Source organism: Tachyglossus aculeatus, chromosome 19 (assembly GCF_015852505.1).
Source record: "Tachyglossus aculeatus isolate mTacAcu1 chromosome 19, mTacAcu1.pri, whole genome shotgun sequence".
In the NCBI taxonomy this organism is placed as follows: Eukaryota; Metazoa; Chordata; class Mammalia; order Monotremata; family Tachyglossidae; genus Tachyglossus; species Tachyglossus aculeatus.
The window spans coordinates 178,077-196,162 of NC_052084.1; the positions used below are offsets into that span (position 1 = coordinate 178,077).

At 54.5% G+C, this 18,086-nt stretch overlaps 2 protein-coding genes across 3 annotated transcripts in view; one reads left to right on the forward strand and one right to left on the reverse strand.

The window, feature by feature from the left end:
* Nucleotides 1-12,581, reverse strand: part of CAPN9 (calpain 9) — a 26,755-nt gene extending 14,174 nt beyond the window's left edge. Inside the window, exons 1-7 of the mRNA XM_038761383.1 lie at nt 12,508-12,581; nt 12,258-12,399; nt 11,995-12,144; nt 11,695-11,780; nt 10,272-10,420; nt 1,787-1,874; nt 1,385-1,730 (exon numbers count right to left, since the gene is read on the reverse strand). Coding sequence (XP_038617311.1) covers nt 1,385-1,730; nt 1,787-1,874; nt 10,272-10,420; nt 11,695-11,780; nt 11,995-12,144; nt 12,258-12,399; nt 12,508-12,581 — 1,035 coding nt within the window. The remainder of the gene's footprint in view (nt 1-1,384; nt 1,731-1,786; nt 1,875-10,271; nt 10,421-11,694; nt 11,781-11,994; nt 12,145-12,257; nt 12,400-12,507) is intronic.
* On the forward strand, nt 11,788-17,027 carry AGT (angiotensinogen). 2 transcript variants are annotated; one of them, XM_038761475.1, is made up of 6 exons: nt 11,788-11,895; nt 12,310-12,384; nt 12,912-13,800; nt 15,024-15,291; nt 15,940-16,084; nt 16,655-17,027. In XM_038761475.1, exons 3-6 carry the CDS (start codon nt 12,966-12,968, stop codon nt 16,844-16,846), a joined length of 1,440 nt encoding a protein of 479 aa, XP_038617403.1. In that variant the 5' UTR covers nt 11,788-11,895; nt 12,310-12,384; nt 12,912-12,965; the 3' UTR covers nt 16,847-17,027. The 2 variants fall into 2 exon arrangements, with proteins under 2 accessions (XP_038617403.1, XP_038617404.1); XM_038761476.1 differs by having other exon boundaries at nt 11,792-11,890.
* Nucleotides 17,028-18,086: the final 1,059 nt, after the last annotated feature.

Sequence of the window (18,086 nt, forward strand, 5' to 3'; positions counted from 1 at the left end):
GTGAACTAGTGGCCAGTGGCTACTGGCCCCACAGACGCAACCACAGAGAGGGGACACCTCCAGTTGTCCCCAATCACGTGGCTGAATCAGGGGGAGCTGACTTAGCCGGCCTAGGCCCGGTCCACACCACCCTAGCAGGACCTGATCCGAGCCCGGCCTGAGCCAAGCTGGGGCCAAGGCCAGAAGGGCCAAGCTCAAGAGCCGGGGCCAGGGGGACGGAGGAGTGGCAGGGCAGACGGAGGGAAGGTGGAAGGGGAGCCAGAGGGCTGGGAGGGCAGTCGCCGGCCCGGGAGCCATCTGCCGCGGGAGGTTCGCGGCCTGGCGAGGGCCGTGTGCTGGGTTGGCAGGTCCCAGCCGGGCCCAGGACTGTGACACATGTGGTGACTCACCAAGTAAGCAAATATAGCCCTAAAGGCAAACACCCTGGAGTTTTCCCTGGCAGAGCACGGTGGCCACCTACTGATCCATAAGGATTCCCAGGGGCCCGATCCCCCGGGGGAAATCCGTAGGTCCACGGTGAGATTGGACCCATCTGTGGATGAGCGACCTGGCTGGGTCACTGGGGAAGAGTCAGGGATGGAGAGGGGAGAGTCGGGGTGTTGGGTAGTCGGTGCTGGGTCACTCGGGGAGAGTCGGGGTGTTGGATGAGAAGCAGCGTGGCTCAGTGGAAAGAGCCCGGGCTTTGGAGTCAGAGGTCACGGGTTCAAATCCTGCCTCCGCCAACTGCCAGCTGTGTGACTTTGGGCAAGTCACTTAACTTCTCTGGGCTCAGTTCCCTCATCTGGAAAATGGGGATTAAAACTGTGAGCCCCCCCCATGGGACAATCTGATCACCTTGTAACCTCCCCAGCACTTAGAACAGTGCTTTGCACATAGTAAGCGCTTAGTAAATGCCATTATTATTATTATTGGATGATCCATGCTGGGTCACTGGGGGAGAGTCAGGGTGGAGAGGGGAGAGTCAGGGATGTTGGATGGTCTATGATGGGTCACTGGTGGAGAATCAGGGATAGAGAAGGGGGAATCGGGATCATCATCATCATCAATCGTATTTATTGAGCGCTTACTGTGTGCAGAGCACTGTACTAAGCGCTTGGGAAGTACAAGTTGGCAACATATCGGGATGGCAGGTGGTCTGTGCTGGCTCACTGGGGGAGAGTCATGGATGGAGAAGGGAGAGTCAGGGGTGTGGGACGGTCCGTGCCGGGTCACTGGGGGAGAGTCAAGGATGGAGAGGGGAGAGAGCTGTCACAGTCACTCGGCTCTCCTGGCTCCCAGCCCGGGCCGGTGCGTCCCTTCCAGAAGCCTTGCAAGCCAGGGGTCGAACGAGGGCTCTCCGGCCTCCCACCCGCCGGGGGTCTCCATCCTCCACCCCTGCACTCACCCCAGGTCGCTTCCACACAAATGGAACGGGGGGCATCTCGCTGAAGAAAAGCGAGGAGTTGTCGGCGGGGAAGTCGGGGTCCTCAAACAGGACCCCCCGCTGCAGGCACTGGTCCCGCAGTTCCTCGAAGGTCCGGCCCGGGGGCCCGGGGCTGACCCGGCCAAGGTGAGGCTCCCGAGGGCCCGGGGTCCGGCCAGGGGGAGGTGGCATGGCTGGCTCAGGCCCGAGCCGGGCACGGAAGGGACAGGACGAACAGGAGGTGCTGCTGCAGACGTGCAGTCGGATCCCCGGTCGGTTATCCGGGACTGGTGGCAGGGCGCGCCCGGACTTCGCTAGGGGACAGAAACTGGACACACCCGAAGAGCAAACCCTGGGAACCACCTTCCTCCCCAGAGCGCTCACCTGCCGCCCCTGGGCTCCTTGTTCCGTCTTGCGGGGCCGGGGCTGGACATCATGGAGTGGGAGCTGTGGACTCCCCCAACGAGTCCAGCTTCCGAGGGAGGGTCGTGGTCACCACACGCGTTCTCAGAAAGCTGCTGGACCCGAGCACTTTTGACTGTGAGCTTCCGACAGGCAGGGATCGCGTCTTTTCCTTCCACAGTACACTGCCAAGAGGCCAGGACAGCATCCTGCAGACAGCAAGCACTTAGTACAGTGTACAGCACACAGTAAGCACTCAATAAATACGATTGAATGACTGAATCAAGCCCCGAGAACAGCATTCTGCAGACAGCGGGCAACCCAGGCAAAGTCTTCAAGCGCATAGTACGGTGCTCTGCACACAGTAAGTGCTCAATAAATACAATTGAATGAATTGAATGAATGAATAGGCATCCAAGAGAAGCAGCGTGGCTCAGTGGAAAGAGCCCGGGCTTTGGAGTCAGAGGTCACGGGTTCAAATCCCAGCTCCGCCAATTGTCAGCTCGGTGACCTTGGGCGAGTCACTTAACTTCTCTGTGCCTCAGTTCCCTCATCTGTAAAATGGGGGTTAAGACTGTGAACCCCCTGTGGGACAACCCGATCACCTTGTAACCTCCCTGGCACTTAGAACAGTGCTTTGCACATAGTAAGCGCTTAATAAATGCCATTATTATTATTATTATTATTATTATTATTATCCAAGAGAGCATCCTGCACATAGTAGGCACCCAGCAGATCATTGCACTGAAATCCTCCAGTGCCCCGAGCACTGTACTGGGCACCCACCATGTGCAAAGCGCTGCACTGGGTGCCTTCACTCTGCAGAGTGCTGTACTGGGTGTCTGCTGAAGCAGCATGGCATAGTGGATAGAGCATGGGCCTGGCGACAGAAGGTCATAGGTTCTAATTTCGGCTCTGCCATTTGCCTGCTGTGAGACCATGGGCAAGTCACTTGACTTCTCTGGGCCTCAGTTACCTCATCTATAAAATGGGGATTGAGACTGTGAGCCCCACGCGGGCCAGGGACTGTGTTCAGCTCAATTTGCTTGTGTCCACCCCAACGCTCAGTACAGTTCCTGGCACAGAGTAAGCACTTAACAAATATCCTGTCACTATTATTACCATTATTACTGTATACAGGGCGCCACAGGGTTTGTTCTCCGCCCTCTGGAGTGGAAAGTCTTTATGGGTGGAGAACGTGTCTGCTAATTCAGTTATATTTTCCCCCTTCTAGACTGTAAGCCCACTGTTGGGTAGGCACCGTCTCTATATGTTGCCAACTTGTACTTCCCAAGCGCTTAGTACAGTGCTCTGCACACAGTTAGCGCTCAATAAATACGATTGAATGAATGAATATTGTACGCTACCAAGCGCTAAGCATAGGGCTCTGCGTATAATAAGCAACCACTTAGTACAGTGCTCTGCACACAGTAAGCGCTCAATAAATACGATTGAATGAATGAATATTGTACGCTCCCAAGCGCTAAGCATAGGGCTCTGCGTATAATAAGCAACCACTTAGTACAGTGCTCTGCACACAGTAAGCACTCAATAAATACGATTGAATGAATAATAAGCGCTCAATAAATACGATCGATTATGGGCACGGGGCTGACCCTCCTCACCCTGGGCTTAAAGGCTGTCCATCCCCTCGCCCCCTCCTACCTCACCTCCCTTCTGTCCTTCTCCAGCCCAGCCCGCACCCTCCGCTCCTCTGCCGCTAATCTCCTCACCTTACCTCGTTCTCGCCTGTCCCGCCGTCGACCCCCGGCCCACGTCATCCCCCGGGCCTGGAATGCCCCCAATCCCTCTGCCCCTCCGCCAAGCTCGCTCTCTTCCTCCCTTCAAGGCCCTACTGAGAGCTCACCTCCTCCAGGAGGCCTTCCCACACTGAGCCCCTTCCTTCCTCTCCCCTCTTTCCCTCTCCATCCCCCATCTTACCTCCTTCCCTTCCCCACAGCACCTGTATATATGTATATATGTTTGTACATATTTATTAGTCGATTTATTTATTTATTTTACTTGTACATATCTATTCTATTTTATTTTGTTAGTATGTTTGGTTTTTTTCTCTGTCTCCCCCTTTTAGACTGTGAGCCCACTGTTGGGTAGGGACTGTCTCTATATGTTGCCAACTTGTACTTCCCAAGCGCTTAGTCCAGTGCTCTGCACACAGTAAGCGCTCAATAAAGACGATTGATTGATTGATTGACCCGTCCCGGTTAGCCGTGGTACTGCACCAAAGCTCCACCAGAGGGCAGAGTTCCCCTAGTGATGCGGATTCATTCATTCATTCAATAATAATAATAATATAATAATAGCATTAAGTGCTTACTATGTGCAAAGCACTGTTCTAAGCGCTGGGGAGGTTACAAGATGATCAGGTTGTCCCACGGGGGGCTCACAGTCAATCCCCATTTTACAGATGAGGGAACTGAGGCACAGAGACGTTAAGTTATTCAATAATAATGATGGTATTTGTTAAGCGCTTACTATGTGCGAAGCACTGTTCTAAGCGCTGGGGGGGGTTACAAGGTGATCACGTTGTCCCACGGGGGGGCTCACGGTTTTAATCCCCATTTTTTTTACAGATGAGGTAACAGGCACGGAGAATAATACTAATAATACTAATAATGATGGTATTTGTTAAGCGCTTACTAAGCATTGTTCTAAGCGCTGGGGGGATACGAGGTGATCAGGTTGCCTCACGTGGGGCTCACAGTCTTAATCCCCATTTTACAGATGAGGGAACTAAGACACAGAGAAGTTAAGTGATTTGCCCAAGGTCACGCGGCTGACAAGTGGCGGAGTGAAGATTCGAACCCACGACCTCTGACTCCCAAGCCCGGGCTCTTTCCACTGAGCCATGAAAAGATAAGCGACTTGCCCAGAGTCACATAGCTGACAGTTGGTGGAGTGCAGATTTGAACCCATGACCTCTGACTCCAAAGCCTGTTCTCTTTCCACTGAACCACGTTGCTTCTTCAATCTGTATTTATTGAGTGCTGTGTGCAGAGCACTGTACTAAGCGCTTGGACTGTACTAAGTGCCATCTGCGATCAATCACCATCAAAAACCAGGGAGCGCCAATAATCGATGGTCGTCTGCTACAGCCAGATCTCTACCAGTTTGAGCGTTTATCGGTGCATGCGGATCTGTGGGGATGAAGACTGTGAGCCTTGGGATAATAATGATGGCATTTACTAAGCGCTTACTATGTGCAAAGCACTGTTCTAAGCACTGGGGAGGTTACAAGCAACGTGGCTCAGTGGAAAGAGCACGGGCTTTGGAGTTGGAGGTCATGGGTTCAAATCCCACTATGTCACTTGTCAACTGTGTGACTTGGAGCAAGTCACTTAACTTCAGCGCTTAGAACAGTGCCAGCGCTTAGAACAGTGCTTAGCACATAGTAAACGCTTAAATGCCATTATTATTATTATTATTATTCTCGGTGCCTCAGTTACCTCATCTGTAAAATGGGGATTAAGACTGTGAGCCCCCCGTGGGAAAACCTGATCACCTTGTAGCCTCCCCAGCGCTTAGAACAGTGTTTTGCACATAGTAAGCGCTTAATAAATGCCATCATTATTACAAGGTGATCAGGTTGTCCCACGGGGGCTCACAGTCTTGGGATCAGAGAGGGTGGCCACAGGAAAAATGGTGCTTTCACCCTGCGCCGCAGTGAGAACTGTAACGATAATAATCCCAATGTGCCGCTTTTATCTTTCCAGAGCACTGTTCTCATTCATTCATTCATTCAATCGTAGTTTTTGAGCGCTTACTGTGTGCAGAGCACTGTACTAAGCGCTTGGGAAGTCCAAGTTGGCAACATAGAGAGACGGTCCCTACCCAACAACAGGCTCTCAGTCTAGAGGTTCCCTCGTCTGGGAAATGGGGATGAAGATTGTGAACCCCCCATGGGACAACCTGTTCACCTTGTGTCCTCCCCAGCGCTTGGAACAGTGCTTTGCACATGGTGAGCGCTTAACAAATACCAAAATTATTATTATTACATATTTATCACTCTATTTTACTTGTACATATCTATTTTATTTATTTTATTTTGTTAATGTTTGGTTTTGTTCTCTGTCTCCCCCTTCTAGACCGTGAGCCCGCTGTTGGGTAGGGACCGTCTCTATATGTTGCCAACTTGGACTTCCCAAGTGCTTAGTCCAGTGCTCTGCACACAGTAAGCCCTCAATAAATACGATTGATTGATTGATTGATAGAAGGGGGAGACAGACAACAAAACATCTCGTTTTATCCTCCCAACATCCCTGGGAAGCAGGGAGCGGACAATATTTTCTCCCCATTTTACAGAGGAGGAAAACGAGGCTCAGAGAGGGAAAGTGGCTTGCCCAAACCCAGCAGGCCAGGAGGGAGACTAGACTCTGGGTTTCCTGGCTCTCGGGTCCAAGCGCAAGGCATTCATTCATTCATTCAATCAATCGTATTTATTGAGCGCTTACCGTGTGCAGAGCACTGTACTAAGCGCTTGGGAAGTCCAAGTTGGCAACATAGAGAGACGGTCCCTACCCAACAACAGGCTCTCAGTCTAGAAGTTCCCTCGTCTGGGAAATGGGGATGAAGATTGTGAGCCCCCCATGGGACAACCTGTTCACCTTGTGTCCTCCCCAGCGCTTGGAACAGTGCTTTGCACATGGTAAGCGCTTAACAAATACCAAAATTATTATTATTATTACATATTTATCACTCTATTTTACTTGTACATATCTATTTTATTTATTTTATTTTGTTAATGTTTGGTTTTGTTCTCTGTCTCCCCCTTCTAGACCGTGAGCCCGCTGTTGGGTAGGGACCGTCTCTATATCTTGCCAACTTGGACTTCCCAAGCGCTTAGTACAGTGCTCTGCACACAGCAAGCGCTCAATAAATATGATTGATTGATAGAAGGGGGAGACAGACATCAAAACATCTCGTTTTATCCTCCCAACATCCCTGGGAAGCAGGGAGCGGACGATATTTTCTCCCCATTTTACAGAGGAGGAAAACGAGGCTCAGAGAGGGAAAGTGGCTTGCCCAAACCCAGCAGGCCAGAAGGGAGACTAGACTCTGGGTTTCCTGGCTCTCGGGTCCAAGCGCAAGGCATCATCATCATCATCAAAGCATATTTCCCTCACGAACCCAACCGAGGGACCCATCCGAGGTCAAAACTGGCCGCCGTTCCCGCTTCTTCACAGACAACAGCACCTGTATATATGTTTGCATGTATTTATTACGCTATTTATTTTATTTGTACATATTTATTCTATTTATTTAATTTTGTTAATATGTTTTGTTTTATTCTCTGTCTTCCCCTTCTAGACTGTGAGCCCGCTGTTGGGTAGGGACCGGCTCTATATGTTGCCAACTTGGACTTCCCAAGCGCTTAGTCCAGTGCTCTGCGCACAGTAAGCGCTCAATAAATACGATTCAATGAATGAATGAATGAAAAGGCGCCAGCCCCTGCTGCCATCCTGCTCTGTGCTCCAGGGAGCCCGTTGTGGTCCAGAAGCTGCAATCCCAGCTCGGCCACTTACCTGCTGTGTGACCTTGGGCGAGTCACTGAACTTCTCTGTGCCTCAACTCCCTCAGCTGTAAAATGGGGATTGAGACTGTGAGCCCTACATGGTACAGGGACCGTGTCCAACCCAGTTTGCTTGTATCTATCATTCATTCATTCAATCGTATTTATTGAGCACTTACTGTGTGCAGAGCACTGGACTAAGCGCTTGGGAAGTACAAGTTGGCAACACATAGAGACGGTCCCTACCCAACAGTGGGCTCACAGTCTAGAAGGGGGAGACAGACAACAAAACATATTAACAAAATAAAATAAATGGAATAAATATGTACAAATAAAATAGAGTAATAAATACGTACAAACATATATATAGTATATGTATATATATATGTATATATATATATATATATATATATATATATACAGGTGCAGTGGGGAGGGGAAGGAGGTAAGGCGAGGGGGTGGGAGGAGAGGAAGGAGGGGGCTCAGTCTGGGAAGGCCTCCTGGAGGAGGCGAGCTCTCAGTAGGGCTTTGAAGGTTAGTACAGTGCCTGGCACATAGTTAGCGCTTAACAAATACCATCATCATCATCATCATCATTATTATTAATCCCATCTGAGCCCTTATCCGAGAATCCCAGGGAAATAATAATAGTAATTGTATTGGTTAAGCGCTTACTATGTGCCAAGCACTGTACTAAGCACTGGGGTGGATACAAGCAAATCGGGTTGGACACAGTCCCTGTCCCACATGGAGCTCATACTCTCAATCCTTATTTTACAAATGAGGTAACTGAGGCCCAGAGAAGTGAAGTGACTTGCCCAAGGCCACAGAGCAGATCAGTGGCAGAGTTGGGCTTAGAACTAATAATAATAATAATAATGGCATTTGTTAAGCGCTTACTATGTGCAAAGCACTGTTCTAAGCACTGGGGAGGTTACAAGGTGATCAGGCTGTCCCACGTGGGGCTCGCAGTCTTCATCCCCCTTTAACAGATGAGGAAAATGAGGCACAGAGAAGTTATGTAACTTGCCCAAGGTCATCGAGCAGCTGACAAGTGGCGGAGCGGGATTAGAACCCATGATCTCTGACTCCAAAGCCAGGCTCCTTCCACTGAGCCATGCTGCTTCTCGACTCCTTCGACTCTCAGGCCCCTACTTCATTCACTACGCCATGGCCATTTATTTATTTATTTATTTATTTGTACATATCTATTCTATTTATTTTATTTTGTTAATATGTTTGGTTTTGTTCTCTGTCTCCCCCTTCTAGACTGTGAGCCCGCTGTTGGGTAGGGACCATCTCTAGATGTTGCCGACTTGGGCTTCCCAAGCTCTTAGTCCAGTGCTCTGCACACAGTAAGAGCTCAATAAATACGATTGAATGAATGAATGAATAAATGAATGAATAATAATAATAATAATAATAATGATGGCATTTGTTAAGCGCTTACTATGTGCAAAGCACTGTTCTAAGCACTGGGGAGGATACAAGGTGATTAAGTTGTCCCACGTGGGGCTCACAGTCAATCCCCATTTTACAGATGAGGTAACTGAGGCTCAGAGAAGTTAAGTGACTTGCCCAAGGTCACACAGCAGACATGTGGCGGAGCCGGGATTCGAACCCCTGACCTCTGACTCCAAAGCCCGTGCTCTTTCCACTGAATGAATGAATGCCATCCCAGGGGGCTTTCAGAGCTCCTGCTTGACCATGTAGATGAATGGGGAAGACCCCTCCTCCCTGCAGGACCCATTCCAGGACACTGGTGGCCAGATGGCTCTCTGGTCATGCCTGTATATATGCATATATGTTTGTACATATTTATTACTCTATTTATTTATTTATTTATTTTGCTTGTACATATCTATTCTATTTATTTTATTTTGTTAGTATGCTTGGTTTTGTTCTCTGTCTCCCCCATTTAGACTGTGAGCCCACTGTTGGGTAGGGACTGTCTCTATATGTTGCCAACTTGTGCTTCCCAAGCGCTTAGTACAGTGCTCTGCACACAGTAAGCGCTCAATAAATACGATTGATTGATTGATTGATTGGTCGCGGGTCGGGACAGGCTGGGCCCTGGGACTCCACCGTCTGATTCCCGCAGTGTTCCCCCAGACGGGCCCGTCACCGCGGGAAACCCGTGCCAAGCAGGGCAGAAGTGAAATCAGCCGCGGAGCAGGGGTGGGAGTGGGGGGTGGGGAGATAGGGTGAGAGGGAGGAGGGATTGGGGCCTTGGGAGGAGGGTGAATTTTCCACTGGAGAGGTGATTTCTTATCAGGGCTCCGGTCGCCCTGCTCGGGAGCCAAAGTCAATAGCCTAAGCTATGACCGCAGTGAGGTGAGGGGTAGGAAGCCAAGGGGTCCCGAGTGGGCGGGCCGGGTTTGGAACGAGGATGAGCTCTGAGTTTCTCCGGCCCCGCTAGCTCTGGGTAACTCACGAGGGGCAGGAGGATCAATCAATTAATCAATCAATCGTATTTATTGAGCGCTTACTGTGTGCAGAGCGCTGTACTAAGTGCTTGGGAAGTCCAAGTTGGCAACCTATAGAGACAGTCCCTACCCAACAGTGGGCTCACAGTCTAAAAGGGGGAGACAGAGAACAAAACCAAACATACTAACAAAATAAAATAAATAGAATAGATATGTACAAGTAAAATAAATAGAGTAATAAATATGTACAAACATATATACAGGTGCTGTGGGGTGGAGGGTGTCCCTCAACACATCTGCTTTTAGGAAAAAAGAAGCCCTTCAAAACCCAGAGAGTCTCCCGATGTGCCCAGACAGGACACTTGTCCCTGCTTCTAGGGAAGTGGCCACAGCAGCCAGAGCCACCAACAGTGGACCAGCTCGCGGACCCAATGCCAACCGGCTGACATCAACAAGCACCAAAGGGGAACACCTAGCTTAAACACTTACGCAAACTCTTCCCAAACAAATGGACCACTGAGGAGATGCCACTGGATCTCGAAGAAGCCCACCATCATCACCATCTTCCAGAAGACAGGATAGAGCTCAGATGGTGGCAGTCCTCGGTGCAAAACGATATTCTCCATTGGCAGCAGGTTCCTAGCCAGAGTCCTCGTGGGCCAGCTACGGGAGAATTCCGCCGACTAGATATTCCCGGAACCACAGCGAGGCTTCAGGCTGCCCAGTGTGGCCCAGCGGACACCATCTTTGCCATTGCCAGACACAGGAAAAGAGCAGGGAAGAGCACTGAGACCTCTCACAGTCTTCATAGGCCCTGCGGAAACACATGCTACCTTAGATCACCAAGGTCTTGACTCTACTTCCCAGCGGCGTGGCGGGCCAGGTCAGCACAGGGTTAAAGCCCTTCTCAAATTCCACCTCTTCCAGCAAGCCTTCCCCCCATTAATCATCCATATCCCGATTATTATCATCCCTCCAGTCTCCTGTTGCCCGTAAGCGTTTATTTCTACGTACTCCATCTCCAAAGGAGTAAATCGAAGATGGGTTTTGACTCTCTTTTGCTGGAAGATGCAACAAGGGCGAATACAACACCACAATCTGGGCACAGCACCCTCCCAGTTCAGTTGGGCACTTTCCGCCCAACAGGCATCCAGTACAGTGCTCCGCACACAGACACACCGTACATAATGTTGAATAAAAAGGGGGCGAGAGGGATGAGGAAGAGAATGCAGGTGGACTTGGTTGAACAGCTCTGTGGGTACCAGAGAAGCAGCGGGGCTCAGTGGAAAGAGCCCGGGCTTGGGAGTCAGAGGTCATGGGTTCGAATCCCAACTCTGCCACTTGTCTGTGTGACCACTTAACTTCTCTGTGCCTCAGTTACCTCATCTGTAAAATGGGGATTAAAACTGTGAGCCCCACGTGGGCCAACTTTATCACCTTGTATCCGCCCCAGCGCTTAGAACAGTGCTTCACACATAGTAAGCGCTCAACAAATACCACCATTATTATTATTATATCAGGAGCCGCAATCCATATCCTGTATCCTTGTAGGTAGGATTCACTTAGTGCCCACTGGGCTGTGGTTGCTGCCCATCCTGTGTGGACTGACCACTCAGCCCCGTGGCTCCAAAAAAAAGAGGACCCCAGACGGCCCGTGCTCTTTCCACTGGGCCATGCTGATGTCCAGAAGGATGGACTGATGCTCCATCTTCCCGACTCTAGACTGTAGTCTCATTGTGGGTAGGGAATGTGTCTGTTTACTGTTGTACTGTACTCTCCTAAGAGCTTAGTACAGCGCTCTGCACACAGTAAGTGCTCAATAAGTATGAATGAATGAATGATACGCACATCCCAGGCTTCAGCCCCAGGCCACCAAGTCAATGTGTAACAGGAGCCTGAGCCCGCGCCTGCGCCGTTAGGGGCCCAGAGCCCCTGACGTCTGCCCGGAGGCCTCGGGGTGGGCGGGGGCCGGGGGCCACTTGGTTACAGCCTGTCCCCGTCCATCCCCGGGTGATGAAACTCCCTGCTGGCCAGTTGGCCGGCCCAGATATAAGCTGGTCAGTGGAGGCGAGAGACAGGGACTAGGCCGCCAAGGCAGCGACGGTCTAGCCGCCTGAGTCGCCGACGAGTGGGGTCAGGTAACCTGGGGTCAGGGTTGGTGGGGGGGTGGGGGCAGGCACTGTGCTCAACGCTGGGCCAGAGCCGGGAGAGCAGACCGGACTCGGCCCCCGTCCTACCCGCTTAGCCGGGAACCCCAGAGCTGGGCAATTTTTGGAGATAGAGCTGGTCTGACTGCAAATGGCAGGCTGGAGCTTCCGGGCACAGGGGCGACGCCAACCTCCCGCAGGGCCCTGGGCCTGGATTGGGTGGGCCCTAAGGGCTGACAACTAGGGGGGCCCCGGGGGAGGGAGGTGTCAGCAAGCTGGGGGGAGGCCGAGGGAGATCAGAGGAGGCTGAGGGAGGCCGGGAGAACTTGGGTTTGGAGGAGGTGGGGAGAGACCTGCAGAGGTGAGGAGAGGCGGAGGGCAAGGAACACAACTTCTCCCGCGCAGACTGCAGGATCCTCTCCCGTGGCCACGCCAGGGTGGAAGGTGAGAACCCCTTTGAAGAGCCAGGACCGCTGCCCGGTGAGTCGTGACGGTCTGGGCCATGGAAACATGAACTCGGGCCCGGGATGGGCTGCGGCGCGACCCTCCCCTGGGCTCCCTCCGCTCACCCCAGTCCGCCAGGCCCAAACTCCTGTCACCCACCTCGTGGTCAGTGACGGACCATCCGACTCCCGTTTCTCCCCCCAGTGACCAGTACGGGCCGTATTAACACTCATGACTCTCTCTGCAGTGACTCATCACAGACTATGCTGTGCCCACTCCTACTTGGAGACTGTAAGGCCCTTGTGGGACAGGGACTCCATCTGACCTCATTATCTTAACTGCCCCAGCATTTAGTACAGTGCTGGGCACGGAGTAAGGACTTAACCAATAACTACAATTATTATTCCTATTATTACAGCCCACACACCTGACTCTCCCCCCTTCTGCATCACTGACTCTCCCTCCAGTGACCCAGCGTGGACCACCCAACACCACTGTGTCTCCCCTACCCCATCTCCGATTCCTCCAGTGACCCTGACTCTCCCTCCCCTCCCCTCCCCCAGCCCTCGTTGTTGTTCTAGGAAAGCCGCAGCGGAGCCGCCCCTCCCGCCACCGGCATGGCCCGGACCGTGACCCTGCTGTGCCTGTTGGGCTTGGCCGCCGTGGTGGCCGGTGACCGGGTGTACGTCCACCCCTTCCACTTCCTTACCAATGACCCCGAGCGCTGCGCCAAGCCCAGTGACCCTGCCGCCGAGGCCCCCACGGGCGAGACCTTCGTCCCGGTCCCCATCCAGGCCAAGACGTCCCCGATGGATGAAGTGGCCCTGTGGGAGCGAGTGACCGCCGAGGTCAGGAGCCTGGGTCCGGAGGGCCGGGAGCGGGCGACCAGTGTGGCGGCGCTGCTCAACTTCCTGGGCTTCCGGCTGCGTCGGGCGCTGCGGGCGCTGCGGGATGGGCACGGTGAGGCCCACCAGGGCGAGCTCCTGGCCCCCGCGGCTATCTTCGGCTCCCTGGCCTCCCTGCACCTGGGAGCCTCCGGGACCACTGCCAGCGACCTGCAGGCGCTGCTGGGGGTCCCTCAGGAGGACGGGGGCTGTACCACCCAGCTGGACGGGGAGAAGGTCCTCGCCGTCCTGCGGGCCGTCATGGGGCTCTTCCTGGCTGGGGAGGCCGGTGGGGTCCGTGCGGGAGACCCCCACCTGCGGCTGTCCACCCTGGTTGGCCTCTTCACCTCGCCGGGGCTGCGTCTGTGCGAGGCCTTCTTCCAGAGCCTGCAGCCCGCCGCCGCCATCACCTACGCCCGCTCCTTGGACTTGGCCACTGACCCGGGCCTGGCCGCAGAGAGGGTCGACCGCTTCGTCGGGGCCGTGAGTGGCTGGCCCAGGAGGCTCTCGCCGACCCCCAGCTGCCCCGATGACACCCTCCTCTTCAATACTTACATCCGCTTCCAAGGTAAGGCTTCAGGGGTCCCAAGTCCCCGCCACACCCATTTCCCACCGCCCCTGGTGGGGCTGGGTCTGTTCTCCCCATTGAACGGGGGAGGAGACTGAGGCCCAGAGAGGAGAAACGACTCGTCTGGTGTCTCCCGGCAGACCAGGGGCACGTTGGGACTAGAACCTCGGGCCCCCCAACTGCCAGCCTCGGCTGGTATCCCAGAGAAGCAGCGTGGCTCAGTGGAAAGAGCACGGGCTTTGGAGTCAGAGGCCGCGGGTTCAAATTCCAGCTCCGTCAATTGTCAGCTGTGGGACTTTGGGCAAGTCACTTAACTTCTCTATGCCTCAGTTTCCTCATCTGTAAAATGGGGGTTAAGACTGTGAGCCCCCCCGGGACAACCTGATCATCACCTTGTAACCACCCCAGCGCTTAGAACAGTGCTTTGCACACAGTAAGCACTTAATAAATGCCATTATTATTATCATTATTATTATTAAACCGGGGCACAGACCAAATGGCAAGGCCCGCAGTTTCAGGACCTCATCCTGTCCCGTCCGTCGTGACCCGATCTGATCCGACCTGGTTCGGCCCGGCTTTCTCTGTGTGCAGCCACTCTCTCTCAAACTAAAGCCGGAACCCGGCTGCTGGCCCTAGAACACAGCCCTGGAAAGCAGTGTGGCCTAGTGGAAAGAGCACAGGCTTGGAAGTCAGAAGACCTGGGTTCTAATCCCGGCTCTGCCACTCGTCTGCTATGTGATCCTGGGCTAGTCACTTCACTTCTCTATGCCCCAGTTTCCTCATCTGTCAAATAGGGATTAAATCCTAGACCCTCCTACTAACACTGTGAGCCCTACGTGGGACAAGGGCAGCGTTCAACTTGATTATCTTACGTCTACCTCAACGCTTACAGCAGTGCCTAACAAAGCATTGCTTAATAAGTACCATAAAACAAACCAAATAAAAAAAACCAGCTGGGCGTTCCCTCCTCCAGACCAGCGCTGCTTGGGCAGGTCAGTCTGACCCTCTGCCAGGTAAGAAGACCAGTTTCTCGCGGACTCCCGGCCGGCCCTCCCTGACTCTGGCTCTCTGGGCTGCAGTTGAAAGCTCCGAGCGCCTGAAGGTGCACTGGAGGGGGGGATCGGATCCCCATCTTGGCTCAGGCTTTAGGACACGGGAGACCCCCACCACGCCCCAAGATCCGAGGGCACGATTGCCAGGGACTGACCCACATGCCTTTCCAGCGGCGATCGGCGGCGCATCCCGGCTGGCACAGCCCCAGGCCTTCCAGGTGAACCGCACCTCCCATGAGCTGGTCCCCACGCTCTCGGTGACCGGCACCTTCCAGTACTGGCGCGACGACGCGAACAACTTCACCGTCGTGCGGGTGCCTCTGGGAGCCAATGCACGCCTGTTGCTGGTGCAGCCAGACCCTGGCACGGCCCCGGAGCAGGTGGAGGCCCAACTGTGGACCAGTGATTTCCCGCTGTGGCTCAACCGCCTGGAGCCTAGGTATGGTGGGGGTGGGACGGGATGCCGGAGCCACTGCTCTTCCCACTCCACAGGTCTGGGGGGCAGATGGGAGAATCTGGGGCCCTGCCTCTGCTGCCACCCATCCCCGGCTCCTTCGACACTTTCCAACTGGACGCCCAGGGTGGGAACAAGTGGGGCAAAGGACCCGGAGCGGGTGCACGTGGAGGAAAGGATCGGATCCCTGAACCCACTAGGGGCTCGCAGTCGAAGAATCAGAGAGAAGGGGTATCATTCCCCGCTTTACAGATGAGGAAACCAAGGCCCAGCACAGCTAAGTGCCTAGCCCTAGGTCCTGCAGAGGGCTGGTGGTGGCACAGGCCTTTTCTTCTCTTACTGCCTCGACACTACCCCCACAGGTCCTGTCCCGAGGCTATTCCAGCCCCGCTCCTCACCCCGCCACAGCAGGCCTCTAAGCTCCTGGATTACTTCGGAATTCTGCCTCTTCAGCCCACGTGCCCTAGGATAGAGCAGACACCTAAACTCCCGGGCTTGGAGGCAGCTTTGGGGCCCCGTGCAACTCACCCCACCTGCCAGGGGCTCCCACTACCTCCGTGACATCCTCTTCCCCACCCACGGCGGGGCCACAATCAGTTGCAAAAACCTGGATGGGGTGGGTGTCCTGTCCAGGGCCGTGCACCTGACGCTGCCCAGGCTGACGATGGAGAGCGCCGTGAACCTGCAGGACCTGCTGGCCCTCTCCAAACTTCCCCATCTGCTGGACCGCAAGGCCAACTTCAGTGCAATCAGCGAGGACGACGTCCGCCTCGGCAAGGTACCCCTCTGACCGCCGCCCCCCCCGCGTGGGCACCTGCTGACTGTCCACCCCCCAAGTCTGGGGGGTCCTGGGGATGGTTGTAAAGGGGGTTGTTGGGCTGAGGTCCCCAGCTGTGGGGTCAAAGTCACTGGTTCCCCCACAGCTGTCAGGGATGGGCGCAGCCTCGCTCATCCCGGTGCTCTGACCAGATCTGAGTTTCCAAGCGGCGCACGATCCTGTCCACTCTCTCTAGGTCCATCCCATCTTCCTGCCCCTTCCCCCACTCCACCAAAGCCCCTCTCCCCCTCCTGCTCAGAGCCAACAGTGGCCACCTAGGGACAAAAGGAGCAGAGGAGCCCCAGAAGCAGAGACGGGACAGAGTGGAAATACAACAGGGCAGGAGACAGAGTGGACGGGAAGGACTTTTTAGCCAACGGCCTTCACCGTTGTGGCAGTCGGTACAAATCCCAAGCTATCGGCCACCCGAACTCCGCGCCACAGACCGTCCCAGGCGTTGGCTACTGCGGAGCTACGACCTGGCCGCTGGCACCTGCCTGCCAGTCTACCAGTCTGCTGCGTGTCTTGCAGGTCATGAACAAGATTCTCTTTGAGCTGACCGAGAGCGGAGCCGAGGCGCCAGAAGAGCCCACGCAGGCACCGGTGGGTTCTGAACCCCTGGAAGTGACTCTGAACCGACCTTTTCTGTTGGCCGTTTATGAGCAGGTCACCAAGGCCCTGTTGTTTCTCGGCCGGGCCACGGACCCGCTGCGTGGTGTGTGAAACCCCCGGATCCGTGCCGAAACCGATACGCACACCCGCACACACACTGACACGTGCACTCACACGAGGATAGATACTGGGCCTGGGGGACTCGGTCGCTGGTTCAGCCAAGGCCACCAGAGAAGGGCGGACGCAGGGCTCGAGTCCACATTAAAAATTGCCGAGTGGCCGGTGGAAACAATTTGCTTTACCTGCTTCCTCCTTTCGTCCCCAGCTTCCATGGCCCCTGCAGCAGGATGGCCTGCCTGGGGTCAGAGTTGATGCTGGGCAGCCCCCAGCTCCATCATTCACTGCAAGATGGATGTCAGTGAGGCAGCGGCTTCGGTCTGGGCTAGGGGGCTTGGGCTGCGATTCCCCACTTTGTGGAGTGACGGAAAGGGGAAAGCGCTGGGGCCCAATGTCCCAGCGGCTGGGATTTGGCCGGCACTGGGACAGATGCCTCAGGACCCCTGGAGTCCACAGCTCCGCCCCCAATTCCCACTCAGACCCATGGTGGTGCAGGAAGTGGGAAGCTGGGGGAAGTGGCCCTACTCCTCCCCGCAGGGCTCGCCCGCTGGGACCCTTGGTCCTGTGTTGGTCACCTGGGCAGGTGGTCCAAGCCCATCACCTTCCCCAACCTGGTCAATCAGTCCCCGGAGAGATGGAGGCAGAGAGGAGGGAGGGGGACTCGTGGTCGGTGGGAAGGGTCTCGGCTCCGCTAGGAAGAAGCTGGAATCGGGATGAACAAAGGCGGTGGCAGGTTGCAGCCCAGAGGGCTTGATTATCCAAAGTGGGAAGCTGAAGGCATGTCTGCTGGGACTGCACAAGGGGCAGTTTTGCTGTAGGTAACAGTGTGAGGAGAGAAAGGTCTAAAATAAACCTCAGCGGGGGCTTCCTAGGCTGGTGGATCTTGGGGTGAACACCTCTCATTGGCGCGTGCCAACGTCGGGGCAGAACAAAGCTGTGTGCCAGAAGCATAGAAATCGGGGGTCCAGTGGCACATTATTCAGTCTCAAGAGGGACAGTCAGGGATGGAAAGGGGAGGCAGGGGGTTGGCCGGTCCACGCAGGTTACTGAGAACCGATCAGGGGGGTTGGATGGTCCCTGCCAGCTTAATGAAGGAGAGTCAGGGATGGAGAAGGGAGAGTCAGTGGGTTGGACGGTCCCTGCTAGGTCACTCGGGGAGAGTCAGGGTTGTTGCACGGTCCGTGCTGGGTCCTGGGGGGGAAGAGTCAAGGATAGAGGGAAGACTCGGTAGTGG

Coding starts and splice junctions, on each gene's coding strand:
- AGT (XM_038761475.1), top strand. CDS start 12,966: ATGGCCCGGACCGTGACCCTGCTGTGCCTGTTGGGCTTGGCCGCCGTG. Junction 13,801..15,023: donor TACTTACATCCGCTTCCAAG/GTAAGGCTTCAG, acceptor ATGCCTTTCCAG/CGGCGATCGGCGGCGCATCC. Junction 16,085..16,654: donor ACGACGTCCGCCTCGGCAAG/GTACCCCTCTGA, acceptor CGTGTCTTGCAG/GTCATGAACAAGATTCTCTT.